The sequence below is a fragment of the Pagrus pagrus genome (assembly GCF_965226575.1).
Source record: "Pagrus pagrus genome assembly, contig: HAP1_SCAFFOLD_65, whole genome shotgun sequence".
Lineage (NCBI taxonomy): Eukaryota > Metazoa > Chordata > Actinopteri > Spariformes > Sparidae > Pagrus > Pagrus pagrus.
Window position 1 is genome coordinate 193,513 of NW_028175398.1, and position 20,375 is coordinate 213,887.

General features: G+C 44.1%; 1 protein-coding gene across 1 annotated transcript; it reads left to right on the forward strand.

Moving 5' to 3' along the window:
• The first annotated feature begins 7,489 nt into the window (after positions 1 to 7,489).
• LOC311253908 (uncharacterized protein) lies at positions 7,490 to 8,860 on the forward strand. The gene is made up of 2 exons (XM_084384370.1): positions 7,490 to 7,884; positions 8,182 to 8,860. Exon 2 carries the CDS (start codon positions 8,188 to 8,190, stop codon positions 8,737 to 8,739), a length of 552 nt encoding a protein of 183 aa, XP_084240496.1. The 5' UTR covers positions 7,490 to 7,884; positions 8,182 to 8,187; the 3' UTR covers positions 8,740 to 8,860.
• Positions 8,861 to 20,375: the final 11,515 nt, after the last annotated feature.

Genomic DNA, 20,375 nt, shown 5'->3' on the forward strand with positions numbered 1-20,375 from the left:
ACAAGCCATTACAAAAAATAGGTCTAATGAATATCTGCAAAACAAAAACAACATAATAAAAAGTATAAACCTACCTCACTTTGGCAGAAAAGGAGATCAGGCTTTTCCTTGAAGAATTTCGCAATGCCTGAGATCAGCTGTACTGGATCTTCACCTGGTGGCATCTTCATCCCATTTAAGTCGAGGAAGTCTTTGATGCTCTTTCCCTTTCTGGACATTTCTTCTGCCAGCTTTGTTTGCACTGGTAAGCCAAGGAGGTTACATGTGTGGTCAAACAGGTGAACAGCTTCAAAAAGGAAGGGCCACTCTTCCAGTACTGTTTTTACAGTGCTTCCTTTGTTGATAGTTGCACGCTGGATGGAATATGTTTCAGTCATCAATTTGCGAACACATGACTCCTGAAGACGACGGGTTTTGAAGGCACTTTTCAAGTCATCTTGTTTAGACTCTAGTTCTGCTATATCCTCAATAGCAGGCTGCCACTCCACACACCCATAACGATCTGAGAGTGTGGACTTTTTCCTCACTGGGTCTTCACCCTCTGCTGGCCTCTTTGTTGAGCTGAACGTAAATGGCCTTCTAATATTTTCAAGTCTGTTTTCTAGCTGTATGAAGAGAGCATCATATCCTGTTCCAATGACTTTAGTTCCATTGAGCTCTCTGTCTTGAAAAGAGCAGGGATATTGTTGTACAATCTTCTTGGCAATCTCCCGCAGCTTTGCTCTTCCAGGCCTTCCACGCTCTTTACTGAGTAAATGGTCAATGACTACACAAACCAGCTCTCTTCTCTCTTTAGGCTTTGGTCTCTTCTTTTCACTTAAGGCAAGCATGAGGTTCGGGGGCATTTTGTGCCATGGTACATCATATGTCTCCGGGGATGGAGAATCCTCCAGGGGACCAGGTGTCGGAGGTGGAGTTTGGGGCAGATGGGCATCGTGTTGCAGAGATGTCGAAGCAGAGCCAAGTACAGCTTGTGACTCTATGGATAACATACATCACCAAAAATTAATGAAATGACCGATGTTACATTTATATATAAGATTTAAGCTATAACAATCCAGGTATGGTATGAATAAATGCATGTCACCGGCAGTATGTTTTACAAAACCACATTGCACTGGTTTAGCTAATAAAGTGTTATGAACAAGCTGAAACAAAAGTTGTCTAAATGTAGTCAAACTGTTTATCTTAAAAATCAGCCAGCAGCTAGGTTTAGAATTTGCCAATTTTAAAGATTCGTGTCAATGCTTTCTAAACTTGACAATATTTTGATGTTTTGATGTCATGTATTATTTATTTATTGACATTTTACATTTGTTTCCAGTGAGATATAACCGAGAATAGTGAATTATATATTGAGTATAGAGAATAGTGAATTATATAATTATTCCAAGTCTGTAACAATGGTAACCTGTGGATTATAGGACATACAGATGGTACAGTGCAGAAAGATTTGGTTTATAAATGTAAAAACTTACCTGCACTGAAAGCTTGAATTAGTCTTCTCCGCTGAATGGGTGGCAGAATTCCATCGACATCCTCAGTCTTGACATAGTTAAGGTCATCTACATTGTTTACTCCAATCTCCTCCAGTCTTGCCATGAGTGAGTCCATTACATGATTACTGAGCAATGGCATAGCTTTCTGAACTAATTCTTTCACAAGCTCCATAGTGGCATATGCTTGAGTGGGATGAGTAACCTTGCACCTCTGTGGTAAAAAGAAAGTGGAGCATAATCATTAAGCTTGTCAAGACTTTCACAAATAAGCTTATCAGAACTATTTTTGTCGATTTCATAGACGCCAAGCTCAGGTACCCAGCTGGCAGTTTTCCCCCGCAGCAAAAGCAGGACAGTTGTTTCACTTTTGATAACAATGCTTGCTATTTCCCCCAACTGTAGTTGTCTTTTGGTATATCTATGTACAACAAGCATACCATTTGCATATGAAGTGCCTTTAACTTGCACTTTATCTGTAACAACTGAGTTAGATGAGTTAAATCCAAAGTCTGCAACTGCTGCCCTTATGCCACCATCATAGAGCTCTGGATAAAAGCTAGTGGAGTCTGACACCTGAACCTGGCGCCTGAAAAAACTGCCCCGACTCTGATAAGCCTGAAACAGCTGATGTCTCTCAGCGAGTGACTTAGTGACATTTCTGAAGTTTTGACTTGACCTGATACATCTTTTAAAATAGCTATGCTTACTTTCAAAGCGCATGGTCCAAGTTTGTATGAGTGGACCAAACTGTGGACTCAAGTCTGCATAGTGAAGAAGATAGTGGTGTTTTGGTCTCAGATTTGAATGTGGGAATAACTCTTGCCTCATTTCCACATACTCTTCAGTCAGTACCTTCATGTAAGCAATCTGAGACTCTGAGAGGCTAGGTGCACAGACAAATTCAACTAACTCCCTCAGAAGAAGTACCAGCTGCCAGACAGCATTGTCAGCATCTTTAATTCTGTCATGTACCAAAATAGGCAGGAACCGCAATAGCCACCTGTTTTGGGCTGCATGGCCTCCAAGCTTTTTTCCTTTGTGTGGAATAGCATTTGGCTTGTTGCTGCTTTCATCTGGAAATCATTTGAGTCTGTCATTTAGTGACTAGTAACTGAACCACTTCTCTTCTTTAATTAAGCACTGCAAACGCATTGCCAGGTCATAGTCCACAACACCCTCGAACAAGTCATGTGCTAAACAGGGCGGCAGTCCAGGCTGGCACACGTGGAAATGTGAGAGTTTGTTGAAAACACTGTTGCCTTTAATGCCCCGATGCATGGTCACTTCAGGGTGACTCTCCAAAAACTGCACAGACTCATTATAATCAGCAGGATCTCTATGAGTGAAAACTGTGAGAGGGTTAGACAGAAACACATCTTTTGTGACTAGACAGTATCTACAGAAATACTGAGCAAAACTGAAATTTTCTGTAAACCCACCAATCATGTGGGAGCCCAGATTATCTCCCATTATGCATGCAACAGTACCTCTGTATATCTTATCCTCAAAAGATATGCCCTTTTCCTCCAGCTCACACAAGTCTGACACAAGCTCACTGAAAACTTTATCCACTCCAAAATATTTACAGTCTTTCTCTGTACAGAGCAGTACCAACTGGATTTGATCAACAGTTGATCTGATGTGAGGATAGAAATTTCCAAGAGTGGAGTACACAGCTAAAACTTTGTGCTTTGCTTGGCAGATCCAAGAGGATTAGCCACCCCGAAAGCGTCTTGAAAAATCATCACCTTTAAAGAATCTGGGTCTGTGGCAAACATTGCATTAGATCTAATGGCATGCCCATCAGTGAAGTCACAAAGTGTACTATCTTCAACATGAATAGGGTTAAAACTCTGCTGAGTTTCTCTTCCCTTTTTCAGCATTGCTCTGAGGCTATCCAGTAATGGAATGTAATGATAGTGTCTCCTCTGCCCTCTATCATCGTAGCCAAGTGTGACTTCAACAGGCTGAACATAGTTAAAGTGCGACTTGTAATACTGCAGCCTTCGACGGTGTGTAGTTAAAGGACCACTTGCATGTAAGGCCTCATGCATAGGGCTCCGCTCATATACACTCTTCCCCAGACATGTTAATGTTTCTGTTGGAACACCATACTGTTCAAGTTCTTGAGCTAGCACATCCATTGTATACTCCTGTTGAATATCCTGAAGAGTTTTCATCTCATCCCTTACTTTGGTCTACATTACTCACATCACTTCCCTCATTCTCTGCAACATGTGCCCTCTCACCTGGAAAATGCTGTTCTGCAGCTTCACACAGATGAACAGGTGCTATCTGGGTGACACTCCACCCTCTGTGATATCTGGACAGATGAGATGAAAAGGATGTCTTTACATTAAATGTCTTAGAACATCCATCAAAGGGACAAGTTACAGTCAGACCCTCTTGTATGTGGTCACTCAAGTGAGACACCAGCCGTTAAACATCTGCATATTCTCTGCTGCAAAAATTTAACAAACACTTCAACTGCACAGACACACTCCGGTTCCAAGTTTGTCTGATCCCTGTGTCTGGGTGTGTTCGTGACATGTGAACAGCAAGGCAGTTGAATGAGGAAAACCTTCTTCCACAATCTTTATGGCCACATGATAAAAGTACGTTATTAAGATGTCTGTGTGATCTGCAGTGCTTCAGGTATTCTGTCAATGAGACGCATTTAAATTCACAGACATTACAAGCCAACATGATGGCACTCGTTAACTGGCGTCAGCCAGTTAACTATCTTTAGCAGGCCCAACTTTAGCAAGCCAAAACAGACGGCTAATGGCTAACGTTAAGTTATCATTTCTGTATCATGACCGAATAGGTGGATCGACTGAGGCTGGGGCTATGGTAACTTTAGCCCGTTCTCTCGCTTACTGGTGTTAGCTGGTTAGCTACTGTGGCAGACCCAACTCTTAACGTTACAGGCTAATGTCTAAGTTAGCATTGTGTGGCTTATACGTCAATGTTAACGGTAACGTTAAAGACAGGTTCAGACAGACTGGACAACTCTTTCTGATTAAAACTATACAGACATATATATACTATATGATTTTAGTTAAAGAAAATATAATTTGTACCACAGAAGTGCAATAAAGGTTTCCCCAACTCCGCAGATGAAACTTGAAACTTGATGCCCTCCGCTGACCACTTCTTCTTTCAGACGTTAGCACGTAACGGTGCTTCATGCTCCCACAATGCAATGCGTCCTTAAAAAATACGGTTAAAACGCCTGTAAAAAAATATTAAGGAAAATTCCTTCACATTAACACGGTACATTGTGCCGTATATTTACGGACTTTTCTTACAGTGTGCTCTTACATTAACACAAAAAACATCATTCAAACATAATCTGTCATGATCCTCATGGCAGCCCTATCTTCTCCCTTCATGTGTGTGTTGTCATTCCCTGTCCCCCTGTCTGTTCTGTGTGTGTGTGCTTGTGGGCGTGGTCTCCCTCCACAGGCAGCGCCAGGTGCAGCCACTCCAGCAATCAGCCCTGCTATAAAGACTCTGGATTCACTCCTGCTCGTCGCCAGATTGTTTCATCTGTACTCCTGGTTGTGTGCTTCCTGACTCCACCGTGTTTTTTGCCCTTTGTCCTGTGATTAGCCAGTGTAGCTAATTCTGCTGTGTTTTTCCTTCTTGCCTTAGACTGTTCCACCGTTTGCTCCTGCCTACCTGCCTGCCTGTGGACCTGCCTGCCTGCAGCCTGCTCACCTGTTCCCTCCTCAGTGTGAGACGCCACGTTGAGACTTTCACTCACCTTCACTGGAGATTTTCACGAACCACTATTGGATCCTGGGACTACACTCACCACTCCTCCCCCTTGCACTCGTGTTTCACGTGAGATCATTAAAAGACTTGTTATTTTCTGCTGAAACCCCACCTGTGCCTAATCTCCCCCCAGCAGTACCAGTGAGCGCCTTCCATCCCCGTAAGCCGTTCGTTCCAGCCCCTGAACGTTACGACGGTAACTTAGGTGACTGTAAGTCTTTCCTTTTCCAGTGCTCTCTAGTTTTTGAATTACAACCACTGACCTATAGTACTGACCGAGCTAAGATAGCTTATGTGTTGGGTTTGCTCACGGGGAGGGCTAGGGCCTGGGGGACGGCTTTTTGGCATAATCCACTCACTGCCAGTGCCACTTTTGAGCTATTTTCCAATGAAATGACTTCTGTTTTTGACCATCCCAATACCAGCCATGACGCTAGCAACCAACTGCTGAGCTTGCGCCAGGGTTCCTTAAGTGCAGCTAATTACTCAGTAGAGTTCTGTACCCTAGCAGTTGAACTGGGTTGGGACGACAGAGCACTTCAGAGTATTTTTCTGAAAGGTCTGAACGAAGCTGTGAAAGACTGTTTAGTGGGTAGGGCAGAGACTGACACATTGCAGGAGCTAATTGCATTAGCCATAAAAGTAGAGATAGACAAGTAGTATATTCCCCTGGTACTGCTGCTTCACCTACTGCTCCTCATGGGCCATCTGATACCCAGACGGCGAACAATAACCAGCCTGTTGCTTCCCCAAGACAAGAGGAACCCATGCAGTTGGGTCGGAACCGGTTAACACCAGCAGAGCGCAGTCGGCACTTCAAGGAAGGACTGTGTATCTACTGCGGAGAACCTGGACATCAACTCGCCACCTGCCCACAACGGTTAAACCCAAGGCCTCACCAGTCGCAGTCGGGGTTCTGGTGAGTAGCACTGTGGTTCCCATGTTACCCCGTAAACGCATCAACATAGATGCTGTTATTTTGCTAAATGGTAAAAGTTTAAGAATAGAGGCCCTAGATGATTCGGGCTCTGACTCCAACCTGCTAGATTCCCAGTTTGTTGAACAATCCCAGATTAAATCCTTCACCATTGATACACCCCTTGTGGTCAATGCGTTAAATGGTCATTTATTGGCTCACATCACACATCAAACTGAGACACTATCACTGTTACTAGCTGGTAATCACCGTGAACAGCTAGCCTTTCATGTCATGTCATCATCTCACGCCCCTCTAGTACTCGGGTTACCCTGGCTCCAGAAACATAATCGACTGGGCAGCCGGCAGAATCACTAGTTGGAGTTCTTTCTGTCATTCCTCTTGTCTCAAGTCTGCTCTTTCCCCATGTTCAAATAGACCCAGTGTTGCCTCACCAGAGCCTCCTGATATCTCCTCTGTACCACCTGTGTATCACGACCTAGCTGAGGTGTTCAGCAAGCAGAGGGCCCAATCTTTACCACCTCACAGACCTTACGACTGCGCCATTGAACTACTGCCTGGAGCCCCGCTTCCCACCAGCAGGCTCTACAACCTCTCCGCTCCAGAGCGAAAAAGCATGGAAACCTACATAACGGACTCCCTGAACTCAGGTATCATACGCCCCTCCTCTTCTCCTCTTGGTGCCGGGTTCTTTTTTGTGGGCAAGAAAGATGGGACCCTGAGACCCTGCATTGACTTTCGGGGTTTGAACAATATCACAGTTAAAAATAAATATCCATTACCCCTCATTAACTCTGCTTTTGAACCCCTCCATGGCGCTACAATTTTCACCAAGCTGGACCTGCGTAGTGCCTACTACCTGGTGCGTATAAGGGAAGGAGATGAGTGGAAAACAGCATTCAACATACCCCTGGGACACTTTGAGTACCTTGTTATGCCGTTTGGATTAACAAATGCACCGGCCATCTTCCAGGCTATGGTTAACGATGTACTAAGAGACTTCCTAAACCATTCAGTGTTCGTATATCTTGACGACATTTTGATTTTCTCCCACAACCTCGAGGAGCACATTGTGCATGTGCGACAGGTTCTGCAGAGGTTGTGGGAGAATAAATTGTTAAAGGAGAGAAATGTGAGTTTCATGTCACTTCTGTTTCCTTCCTGGGATACATTCTGGAGAGCGGGAGGGTGAGGACCGATCCTGCTAAGGTCCAAGCGGTGGCAAGCTGGCCTCAACCCGAGTCACGCAGACAGCTCTAGCGGTTCCTGGGCTTCGCAAATTTCTACAGGCGTTTCATCAGAAACTACAGTCAGGTAGTGGCCCTGTTAACCCAACTCGCATCTCCCTCAGTGTCATTTGTCTGGTCTCCTGCGGCTGAGGAGGCTTTCAGGGACCTGAAGAAACGCTTCTCCTCGGCCGCCGTCCTGGTTCAAACAGACCCTGCCCGCCAGTTCGTGGTCGAGGTCGACGCATCTGACGTGGGTGTTGGCGCAGTGCTGTCTCAAAGAGCTGCAGGTGACAACAAGCTACATCCCTGTGCATTCTTTTCCAAGAAACTGTCACCTGCAGAGAGAAACTACAACGTGGGTAACCGGGAACTGCTTGCTGTGAAGTTGCCGCTCGAGGAGTGGAGACACTGGCTGGAGGGGGCGGACTCACCTTTCACGGTATGGACAGATCATAAGAATTTGGCTTACATTGAAAGTGCTAAACGGTTAAATTCTCGCCAAGCCCGGTGGGCTTTGTTCTTTGGCCGATTCAAGTTTAACCTTACTTACCGGCCAGGGAGCAAGAATGTTAAACCTGATGCGTCATCCAGACAGTTTCACGATGACAGGGACAGGCCACCTGAGCCAGACACTATCCTCCCTTCATCCTGTCTTATCGGCTCCCTGACTTGGGAGATTGCGTCCTTGGTAAGGACAGCACTTCGCTCTAACCCAGATCCTGGTGGTGGTCCCCAGGGTCGTATGTTTGTGCCTGTCTCTGTCCGCCCTCAGGTCCTCCAGTGGGGTCACACATCCCGGTTCGCCTGCCATCCCAGTACTTTCCGCACCTTGACTCTGCTACAACGCCACTTCTGGTGGCCAACTATATCATCGGACACCCGTGAGTATGTCAAGGCCTGTACTGTGTGTGCCCGAGGGAAGGCGACCCATCGGCCACCTGCTGGTCTCAACCTTCGCAGGATCCGCAGAATCTGGAGGGAGTCCAGAGCAGCTCTCCTCCGCACCCAGGACCAGAACCGAAGGTTGGCTGACCGGTGGCGTACTCCTGCCCCAGAGTACAAACCGGGACAAAATGTTTGGTTAAATGCTAAGGACATTCCCCTTAGTGTGGCTTCAAAGAAACTCTCTCCCAGATTCATTGGTCCATTTGAAGTGGAGACCATTGTTAATCCCTCTGCTGTTCGCCTCAGGCTCCCTGCGTCTTTGAAGATTCACCCTACCTTCCATGTTTCCCAGTTAAAACCTGTCTCCACCAGTACTCTGTGCCCTCCTGCCGTCGCCCCACCACCCTGACTTTCACTCACCTTCACTGGAGATTTCACGAACCACTATTGGATCCTGGGACTACACTCACCACTCCTCCCCCTTGCACTCGTGTTTCACGTGAGATCATTAAAAGACTTGTTATTTTCTGCTGAAACCTGTAGTTTGAGTCGTGCTTTTGGGTCCAGATTCGGTACAAACCATAACATCATCATCAAATTGTATTTAACACCTTTTACTGCTGTAAATAATGTATCCAACTAGTGGTGAACATGAATAACTGCAGTGAATATCCAAAGAATAGACACTGAAAATTATAATAACAATCAAACCAGAGACCAAATTCACAGAACATCAGAAAATCAACATGAATAGTCATCTCTCTCACACTCACACTCACACACACACACACACACACACACACACACACACACACACACAGAGTGTGTGTGTGTGTGCATGGGGATGTTTTCCATCTATTGGATGAACATAATCTAGTATTTACCCTTTCATTTCCTGTGCCAGTCATTTTTGACCGGGAACACCACAGGTGTTATAAAATTGTTGATCACCATTTTTATTGAATTTTGAGTGGTCTAATCAACTTTGTATGTCCAAATGCCTAGTGTGGAGGATATCATAAGGCCTTGAGGCAATCAGAGGAAAAATAAAATTTTTATGATATTATGAAGTTGTAAATCGGTCAGATTTGACCCGAACACCACAGGAGGGTTAATTTGCTTACAATTTTGTGTGTTTTATTCAACTTTTGTACACTCTTGTCGTACACGTTGTCATTAGAAATGAATGGGGGAGACTACAATAAGTGTAAAATGATGAGCTCAGGTACATCCTCTTTTGTCAGATGGACACACGCACACACACACACACCTTGGGTTCCCTGACAACCACTACGGGAACCTTTGCCCAGTAGAGTCTCTCTCCCACGGGAACAACACCTGTTGGCAGTTCTCACAGACAGTTGCAACATAGTTTCAATAATATTGAACTTCTCTAGTAGCTTTGGTATATAACGCTTTTTTGAGGCCTTGCTCGCAGTTCATTGTGTGGCAGCACCATGGCAGATCGATATACCATAAGTGAGGCTCTTGATTATATATTTGATCACCACACTGGTGAGGAGGAGAGAGGCCAGGAAACTGGCAGTGAGGATGGATTAGAGGAGGAAGTGTCAGAAGCTGAAGATGACACGGAATATAATCCAGACCAAGAAATAACTGATGGGGAGGAATCCGGTGATGAAGAGGATGGCCATGCTGAGGCTGCTGTCACATTCAAGTCAAAGAATGGGAACTTATCCTGGTCTTCATCCCCACCTGAGAATCAAGGTAGGCTTTCAGCTGAAAATGTCATCAGGATGACACCAGGACCTACAAAATATGCTGTATCCCGGATTGATGATATCAAATCCTGCTTTGAACTATTCCTGACTGAGTCCATCAAAACCATAGTGCCAAACATGACCAACTTGGAGGGGAAACAGATTCAGAAAAGACAATTGGAAGGAGGTAACCCAGACAGACATCAAAGCATACATGGGTCTTTTGATTTTGACTGGTGTGTACAGATCCAGAAATGAATCTACCAGCAGTTTATGGGATGCAGAAAAGGAAGGGGTGCAGCCTGTGTGCGCCAAGGGATGTGAAAACAAGCATAACGTGCCATAAATGCAATGCAAAAACACCACTGAAGTTTGAGTTAACCCACTCCATCAAGTTTAGAAGCCTGATTTTGTTCTCAGTTTTCAGTTTTTTTCTGTTATCAGGTAAACACATCTGATCCGGTCACTTTTGACCAGAACACAACAGGTGTTACTTAATGTGACTGTATAACAATTTTAAATGGTTTCAAAACAAATGTCCTTGGTAACTTTGACCCAGAGTTGTCTGTGATAAACAGTATACTATGTTTCATCTGATTTTTTCTTTGTCAAAATAATCCAGAAATTATGTTTTTTAGAACTCGAATTCAAGATGTTCAAGCTCAGATCAATGAGGCATACAGGCCATAAATAACAAACAGAAGTTCAAAACTTGTAATGTTCACAAGAACTTAAGTTGATAAAAAAATCTAGCACAACAAGAAGTAATAATATATGTATTATTACAGTTTTTATGATGAGTCTTAATGGACGGTCATTTTTGACCAGGAACACTAAATTGTTTAACATGAAATGAACACAACATGAGGGTTAAGCAAAATATCAAAAGCATCGATATTTTTACTTGCATTCCAGAATCTGGTCATCATTTAGGTTTTCATGGTACTGTCATTTTCAAGTTGCTGAATAGCAGATAAAGGCCTATTCCATTTTATTGTAACACAATAGATTATACATTATTTTAATCTACCTTGGAATTTACAAATGCTAACCCACTCATAACTTTTTTTGTAATAATCTTTGTTATTTAAGCATCATCCGAATTCAAGCTTTACCCATCAACAAGTTTACCGATTGCACATGAACGTGCCACTGCCCTGTGTTTGACCTCCCCTTCCCCCACACGTTACACTGCCTACAGCCACTGAAAGACTCGACATATCTGTCTCCATAGAGAGTTTGACCTACACGAAGAAGGTAAGAAACAAAGCCAAATGTATAGTTTATATGACAGTACTGTGTCAACTCGATGCCGTTGTGAACTTTTCTAACTACACCGCATATTAGAATATAAATGTTTATTGAAGGTGGCTTATAAAGCTAGCTCGCTAGCAGTTTTAACTAGCTTAGCGATCAGTGCATGTGTAACCGTGTAGATTATTATGTGTTTATTATTTTAATTATAAACTTTAGGTTGTTACCCTTAGAATTATTGTTATTATATAACAGGATGTCATTGGTTTTATTTTGGGTTAAATTATGAAGTATTATTAATTTAATTAATTATTTAAGTTGGTCTATAATATTTTATTATCACTCTGTGTTTCCCTTTAGAGATGTTTTCAAGAGAGAGAAAGTATGTGTTGTATGATGTTGGTTCCGTGTGACCTTGTTTTGGTGGGGACAGATTATACAGATGCACAAGAGAGAGCTAGCTCGCCCGAGTGTACGTTGCCTTGTCGTTGAACCTGACCTGTAAGTGAAGAGAAGAATAAAGTCTTCCTGTTCTGCCGTAACGGTGCCCTTTTCATTTGAGAAGTATTTAGCCCCTTGTACCAGCAATACCCACGGCCCTGGCACGCTACCCATCCAGAAACCAGGGTTACAAACTGGTAGCAGCGGTGGGTTTTTTTTCTCTTCCGTGAATTAGCCGAGGCAGTCAACTAGCTAACGCCGTGTGGGATCTACCGGACTACAGGCCGCCAGCGCAGCACTCTGCAAGTGTGTTTTTTCACATTCATCTCGACGAGACGGTTTTGTGGACAGTGCTACAGTGCTAATGCGGGCTGGAGTTTTTTTTCACCTGGTTGTTTTAAGTTGGACAGTTTGGGAATCATGTCGCTGCAGTCGGTTGCGGATGGCGCTGAGGACATCGTTGAGGACAACGACTCTCACTCCGACAATGACGGTGCAAGCTGCACAACCCAGAGAGACACGACAAAGACGGTTCTTCACTACAGAGTGGAGTTGCCGCCATATTTTCACGGCGATGGTAAGGACAAAGAAAGTTTTTCTCTGTGGAAAACGAGACTGGAACTAGCAGTTAAAGCATGTGCAGAGGGACAGCAGCTAGATATCGCTACGATACTTCCCACTCACCTAAGCGGAGATGCACTGGCATACTGGCTGTCTTTATCACCAGATGTGCAACAGGACTATGAGAAATGTGCAGCTAAGCTGAATGAAGTTTTTGGAAGAAAACAATTCTTGCTGCATTTTCAGACATTTGTAAATGCCAGAAAACGCCTGCCTAAAGAACCCTTAGAAGTTTATGCTGCAGAAATTACTAGACTAGTAATTGAAGCTTTCCCAGAATATGGCAAACCAGCTATTGCCATGAAGCGCTTCAGAAGATTCATTTCTGGCCTGGACCCCATTCTTCAGCCCAAATGTCACGAGCATGGTGCAGCTACTCTTGAGGATGCTTTAGCTGTTGCATGTAAATGGGAACGTGCACAAGAGGCATTGAAACTTCTTCCTCCACCTGTCATTGCACCTGCACTCACGCCTTCTGCTATTCCTGCTCCACAAGAGGAACTGTTTGCAGCTATGGTGTCAACCAGACAAAAGAAATCTCAATCAGACCCATCTTCTGGACTTTTTGAGGCAGTTAAACAGCTTTCTAATGATCTTCATGCTCTCCGGCTGGAAGTTTCTCAGCTGGGACGTAATCCTGACCTCGCAGCGCAACACTGCACTCCACATGTTGCAGCTTCCACCCAAAAATATGACCAACACGATGAACAGAGGTATCGGCGTGGCAGAGAAAGATATCGTCGCTCCCCATCTGCGTCACCTGACCGTGGCGGATATTCTCCTGCACGACATCACAGATCCAGCTGGTCCCACAGTGATCATGACCATCACAGGCTCAGCCGGTCCAGCAGTGATCATCGCCCCAGATATCCCTCTACTCACCGTGACAGACGATACTCACCTACTCCTCCATTTTCTTCACCTCACCGATATGATCACCATTCTGCTTACCAGCAGGATCGCTTCAGGTGGGGCAGCCCAGACAGGCGCTACTCATCGTCCCAGTCCATGAGACCCACATCATGGTGACGCTCACAGATACACCTCCAATGACTCTGACAGATCCAGGTATGATTCACACTCTCCTCTCTCTGCCAGGCAGAGGCATCAGCAGCAAGGAGAAAGGGACTATCATGTCAGCTTCACTGAAGAAGACCCCCATCAGGGAAAAGAATGGTAGCAGGTGCTGAGGGCCAAGTGTCTGCTGCTACCAAACGTGAGGCCCAACAACCAAAGTCACCTCTCCCTTGTAAAGCCCGCACACGCTATGTGATTTCTATTATAGAGAACATTGCCACTAAAGTTTTCTCAGACTCAGGGTCGGACATTTCACTGATTAGTGAGGCCTTTAGGATGTCAGTCCCCTCTTTGAGAACTAAACCCATGCAACGCTCTGAGCTTTTACCTAGGGCAGTGACTGGTGACTATTTAGATAACTTAGGCACACTTCCTATAACCATCAGGCTAGGTAATGAGATGTTCACCCACATAGTCCAAGTGGTCAGGAACATAACACAGCCAGTAATCCTAGGTTGGGACTTTTTGCTTTCACACCATGCAGTATTGAACGTGGGGGAAGGTAATTTGAAAGTGGGCAGCAATACCACTGTTCCTCTCCTGCGTGCTACTGATGTGGCTCCTTTGAGCTGCCATGCTGTCACTCTATCACCCGTAGTTGTTCCTGCTATGTCACAGATGACTGTTTTAGCTAAGGTTCAGCCCACTATTGGTGTAACTGATCTTGACACAGACTACACAGGTATCCTAGACCCAGGTCCACCAAGCTACCAGGGCCTGTTAGCAGCAAGGACGCTAGCTCATGTACAGGCAGGGTTGATTTATGTTAGAGTAATGAACCCCACTAATACTGAGCTCCACATTCCATCTGACACCAGATTAGGTGATTTCCATGCACTTGATGAAGACAACGAGGTTGACATCCATGTTGAGGAACCTAGTGTATCCACAGTTACAGCTAGGACAGAACCATCTTTTCAACAGTTGTTACCGGATGTTGATCTCGGTCAGGCAGAAATTACTGATGAACAACGACACAAGCTTCAGTCTTTATTGTTGTCATACAGTGATGTTTTCAGTGCTCATGATCATGACTATGGACACACAAAGATAGTTAGACACAGTATCAGGACAGGAGATGCTCCACCCATTAAACAGAGAGCATACAGAACCTCACCCAACATAAGAGCAGAGATAGACAGGCAAGTTCAGCAGCTCCTTTCACAGAACATCATTGAAGAAAGTTGTAGCCCCTGGTCTTCCCCTGTTGTGCTCGTCAGAAAGAAAGATGGTAGTTACAGGTTCTGTATTGATTATAGAAAGGTAAATGCAGTCACCATTAAGGACTCATATCCCCTACCACGACCTGCAGATGCTCTTGACAGCCTTTCCGGTGCTTGCTGGTTCAGCACCATGGACTTATGTAGTGGATATTGGCAGGTAGAGCTTGAAGCACAAGACAAGGAGAAAACAGCTTTCAACACTGGCAGTGGACTGTACCAGTTCAAGGTTATGCCTATGGGCCTAACCAATGCTCCACCAACATTTCAGAGACTAATGGAGCTGGTGCTTCACGGCCTGCACTGGAAAGAGTGTTTGATTTATCTGGATGATGTCCTTGTTTTCAGTCGCTCTTTTGCAGATCACCTACAGAGTCTCACAGAGGTTTTCAGCCGTTTTCGCTCAGCTGGTCTCAAGTTAAAGGCAAGAAGTGCCAGTTTGCACAAACACAAGTCACCTTTCTCGGACATGTTGTCTCCAATCAGGGACTGCAACCATATGCAAGGAACCTTGAGAAGGTTCGGAGATGGCCTACGCCCAGGACAGCTACAGAGGTGAGAGCATTCATTGGACTGTGCTCTTACTACCGTAGGTTCATCAAACACTTTTCTATCATTGCAGCTCCATTGCACACTCTCACACACAAAGGAGCAATCTTCAAATGGACTGTTGAATGTGAGGATGCTTTTCAATCCCTGAAACATGCTCTCACTCATCCACCTATCGTGGCACATCCCATTTTCACACAACCTTTTCTCCTGTACACTGACGCTTCACAGGGCAGCATTGGCTCTGTGTTGTCTCAACGTCAAGATGATAAAGAACGTGTTATTGCCTATGCAAGCCACACACTCAGTCCCTCTGAAAGGAAATGGTCTACATTTGACCTTGAGTTCTGGGCAGTTGTTTGGTCTGTGAGACATTTTAAACACTTTCTCTCTGGCAGCACATTCACTGTGATTACAGATCATAAGCCCCTCCTGAGTCTGAAGAAGACCCCAGTGGACAGTGACCCTACTGGGAGACGCAGTCGATGGATCTTTGAGCTGGATGTGTACAGCACGCTAACGCAGACGCCATGTCCAGGCGTCCGACCACTGAGGTTCACAACAAAGCTGTCCAGTGTGTTACCTCTTCCATCACCACCACAGAAACCACAGCATTGCTTAGCAGAGACACAAATGACAGAACTGTCACAATTTTGCCAGAACTTAGCCACACACTTTTCGGTTGACCTAGATAAACTGCAGCAACAGCAAAATGAAGATGAATGTCTCAGGGAGGTCATTGCATGGCTACATGATAAAAAGCACAGACCCCCTATTTGGCCGTTTAAAACACTCCTCCCCCACACTGAGAAAACTTTGGCATGAATTTCCCAAGTTGCTAATTCGACAGGGAATCTTGTGTAGAAAGGTCAAAGCAAACCCAAACACACCTGTTAACTTCCAGGTTGTTTTACCCACAGTTCTCATCTCCACAGCATTGACATGTTTACATGGTAATCACTTCAGTGGTCATCTGAGTGCAGAGCGCACACTTCAAAGAGCTAGACGTATCTGTTATTGGCCATATATGACCCGTGATATCCATAAGTTTTGTGCTGAGTGTTTGCCATGTCAGACACGGACCTGCCCCACTCCACATGAAAGAGCTCCCCTGCAGCCTATCCAAGCTGAGAGGCCATTTCAGAAAGTGGCCGTAGACATCACTGAACTTCCTGTTACATCAGCTGGCAACAGATATGTTCTTGTAGTTATGGACTATTTTACCAGGTATGTCAACCTCTTCCCATTGAAGGATCAACGTGCTACTACAGTGGCAAAGTGTATTTCTGAGGAGTACATCAGACATCATGGGGTGCCAGAGTCAATTCACACTGACCAAGGGAGACAGTTTGAGTCAGACCTCGTCAAGCATCTCTGTGGTTTCCTTGGCATTAACAAGACCCGCACATCACCATACCACGACCCAGTCAGATGGCATGGTTGAGAGACTGAACCGGACACTGAAAGATCAGCTTGATCAGTACATTGTTGAAAGTAGTGGTGAATGGGACCAGTATTTGCCACAGGCTGAGCTCGCCTACAATTCAAGTGTTCATTCAAGCACTGGGTTTTCTCCTTTCTTCTTGGTTAATGGTAGAGAACCTAACTTGCCACTTGATGTTATGCTGAACTGTTGTCCCACTGTAACCTCTTCTACCCCTGGTACACCAGCAGCTTATGCAACACACCTTGCTACATGCTTGTCATGTGCTTTCAGAGAAGCAGCTCACAACTCTGCTACAAACAAGCAGCGTCAAAAGACCCAGTATGACAAATAGGTTGTGTTCCACCCTCATCATCCAGGTGATTTAGTTCTCCTGGATGATCCTGCAAGAAAGATGAATAAGCAGGCTCCCAGATGGAAGGGCCCCTATGTGGTCCTGCAGCGCATGAACAATGGTGGTTACCCAGGTGTTACATATGAGATCAAGGATCCAAGGAGCATAGGCTCACGAGAATGGATTGTTCATCATAACAGACTGAAAACCTACAAAGGGACTTTTCCAGCTACCTCTCCTGTCAGACAGGCACCTACTGTACCTGCTGAGGTGGGCACAGCACCAGCCCCTCGCCTCACGGCCTTGTCAGGGGCCTTGCCTTTTCGCCCTCCCACTGCCCTTTTCATTTGAGAAGTATTTAGCCCCTTGTAACCTGCAATACCCACGGCCCTGGCACGCTACCCATCCAGAAACCAGGGTTACACATGCATCAAGTGTTAAAAGCAGTAGAAAGTAAACGTCTTAGTTTATGGTTTATCAACGATTTTTTTGTGATAATTCACGGAAATTAAGCATTTCTAGTGATGTTGATAGGTAAAATATGAAAAAATTTAACTCACTATCGCTGCGTCGTGCGCACCCTATTTTTTCCCTGATAATTGTACATTGTGAACAAAAATACATGTTAAATTAGTCTAATAAGAATCAATCAAACAAATGTCACTGTCCATAAATTCCAGCACAAATAGTGTCTATAATAAAGTAGATAAACAGTGTCTTAAAGCTGTATGTAGGAACACATGTCCATCGCCTCTACATTCCATTGAGGTTCTGCTCTTGCATTAATTACTCCTCTCATCTGCAAGTTGACTGTTTTCAGGAAAGAGATGCCATGAAGTCTCTCACCTCTTCACCTGACTTGTTTTGCTTCCAATGAAACCGTCAGATTGACGCATCACAGGAAAAAACCCTCTTCTTTATTTACAGCTTGAATAACCCTTTTTGCCCTCTTCCCCCACTCAAGATGAACACTCCTTTCTCTCTCAGGTCGGTCGAGTTCATCATCAAATGAATCTCTCTTCAGGGATGAAGAGGAACAGAAGAACTGTCATAACCATATGTTATAACTTATTTCTTTGCAATTGGAAATTAGGTAACGACTCTGATGTTCGGTGTCTTCTTGTCTTCTTGTGACAAGGATTATCAAGTACACCCTCCAGAGTAAAAGCACTCTGGGCCTCTCCTCTGTTTTCCTAGCCCTCCTGCCCAAATGGTTTACGACTATCTCTTATCATACATTCCAACCTCTAATGGTTTCTGCACTCATCCAGATTTTAAGCAAGTTCTAAATTATCATTAAACCAGGAACTTATGCTCTTAATTTTAACAGATTAAGAAACAGCTAAAGAAGTTGATAACACTGAACTTTTCCCCGTGTCACTGTGATGAAATTTGACTGAAATCAAGATTTAATGTTTAATGTGTCCTGTGTGAAAACCACAGCACCTCCTGATGATAAGCCCTGGTACGATTGGAACAGACCTTCAGGAGATCTTTTGTGTAATAAGTTCCTTGATAACCAGTAAATGTTTCTGATATGTTTTGTTTAAACAAGTATTAAGCTAGAACCAGGAGGAATAAGTATAAGTGATTCTACTAGTTCTACGGTATATTCCAGTGTGTTTTTATTTTGATCCAGTTTTAATTTCCTTTAATTGTTCAGTGATCTTTAATCATGACATAATCCTTTTTCATGATAGACAAGGTCCATCTATTGAGCCATGGTGAGATTCTGTGAAAGGTGAAGCACGGTTTTGAAACGTTTAAAACTATAGTTTAGTTTTAGTGAGTTCCTATGAATCTTCACACTCACCACTATCTACTTGGAGACAAAAAGCTGGCAGTCCTGCCCCCAGGCCCGCCCGCCTTTTGGAGACAACAAAACAGAGAGACCTCACTTCTCTCCTCAGAGTTTTCGAGTTGTTTTCAGTTGTTTTTCATTCTTTTAAGTCCTTAGTTATTCTTAGTCTCACTCTTAATTTTGAAACTCTCATCTTTGATTTTTCTTTACTTTTACTTTGAAACACGCTTCAAGACAGCGATATCAGCAGAAGTGCTCACGCATTGATTTTTCTCATTTTTATATTTTTCGCAGTATTGATTAGCTTCTTTTTATTAAGTTTGTACCAGAACGAAGTTCTGTTTTAATTTTATTATACAGTTAAGTATCGTAACCTGATTTAGAGGAAGTGAACTTAATTTAGATTATCTTGTATTAAGTAACAACGGAAGATCTGCCTGATCAACGTATCATCCTCCGTTATTTTATCCAAGAAGTTAAATTTAGTTTATAAAATCAGAGCCTGAGAACCACCACTCGAAGCAACGAAGAAGAACATCTTTATTAAAATCATCATCACAACACTACAGCAACTTGCTGTGTCTGAAACCGTGCAAGTGGTTTCCAACGAAAGACAGACTTTGACAAGCCAGAACGGCTCTGACCCACCACGCTCTCAAGCGGTAACTCCCCGCTGGGCATTGAACCAGGATCGTCACCGGCCCGGTACTGGACCGGCCACACTCTTCCTAAGACATCGGACTGAGGTCCCCAACCAGCTGATACCGGACGAGCTGACACCCGGCCATTGGACCAGGACTTCCGGCTATAGTCGCAAACCACCGGAGAGAAACCCTCCGCCGCTGACTCTGCCACTCTGCTAAGAAAGTAGGCTCTCCATCACCCATAACAGCTGGATTCACACATGATGAGTTGGTGTCTTATGGTTCTGATCTTTTAGTTTAAGAGAAATTCAGTTAGGATTTGTTAGTATTAAAATGACTCTCGTAATATTTAGGCTAAATGCTTCAACCTAACTCGTGATCTCACCATCAGCCCATATTCCACTAATAACCCATTACTTAGTTATTCACATGTCCTGTTACCTGTTATTCATTTAAATTGCCATTTCATTTATTTACTCTGAATTATTTGGTCAATAAACATCAGCTCCATTATCAGATGCACACCGTGAAACAGCTCATTCACGTATGATTATGTGGATATTTAATAATAATAATACACTAATAACAATCCCTCCACCGCCCCTATTGACCTGTAGGAGTCAGGACAGAGGAGCAGAGAGAGTGAGAGGGGAGAAACCTCTACTGGAAAGGTGAGTCTAAAGGATTTCACAGGATAGAGTCATTTGTGATGCAGACAGTTTTGGAATTTTATGGGGTGACTTCCTTCTGGATTATCAGCTGTGTTTCTCACTTTACGCATGGATGCACACAGTGAAACAAGAGCTGAGCACATTCACGTATGATTTTCATCAGTGGAAAATAATAATAATGATAATAATAATAATAATAAATAATACATTAATAATAATTACTTCACCACCCCTATTGACCTGTAGGAGTCAGGACAGAGGAGCAGAG

What these genes read in the sequence shown, in the direction of transcription:
- LOC311253908 (XM_084384370.1), top strand. Translation starts at nt 8,188, where the DNA reads ATGTTTGTGCCTGTCTCTGTCCGCCCTCAGGTCCTCCAGTGGGGTCAC.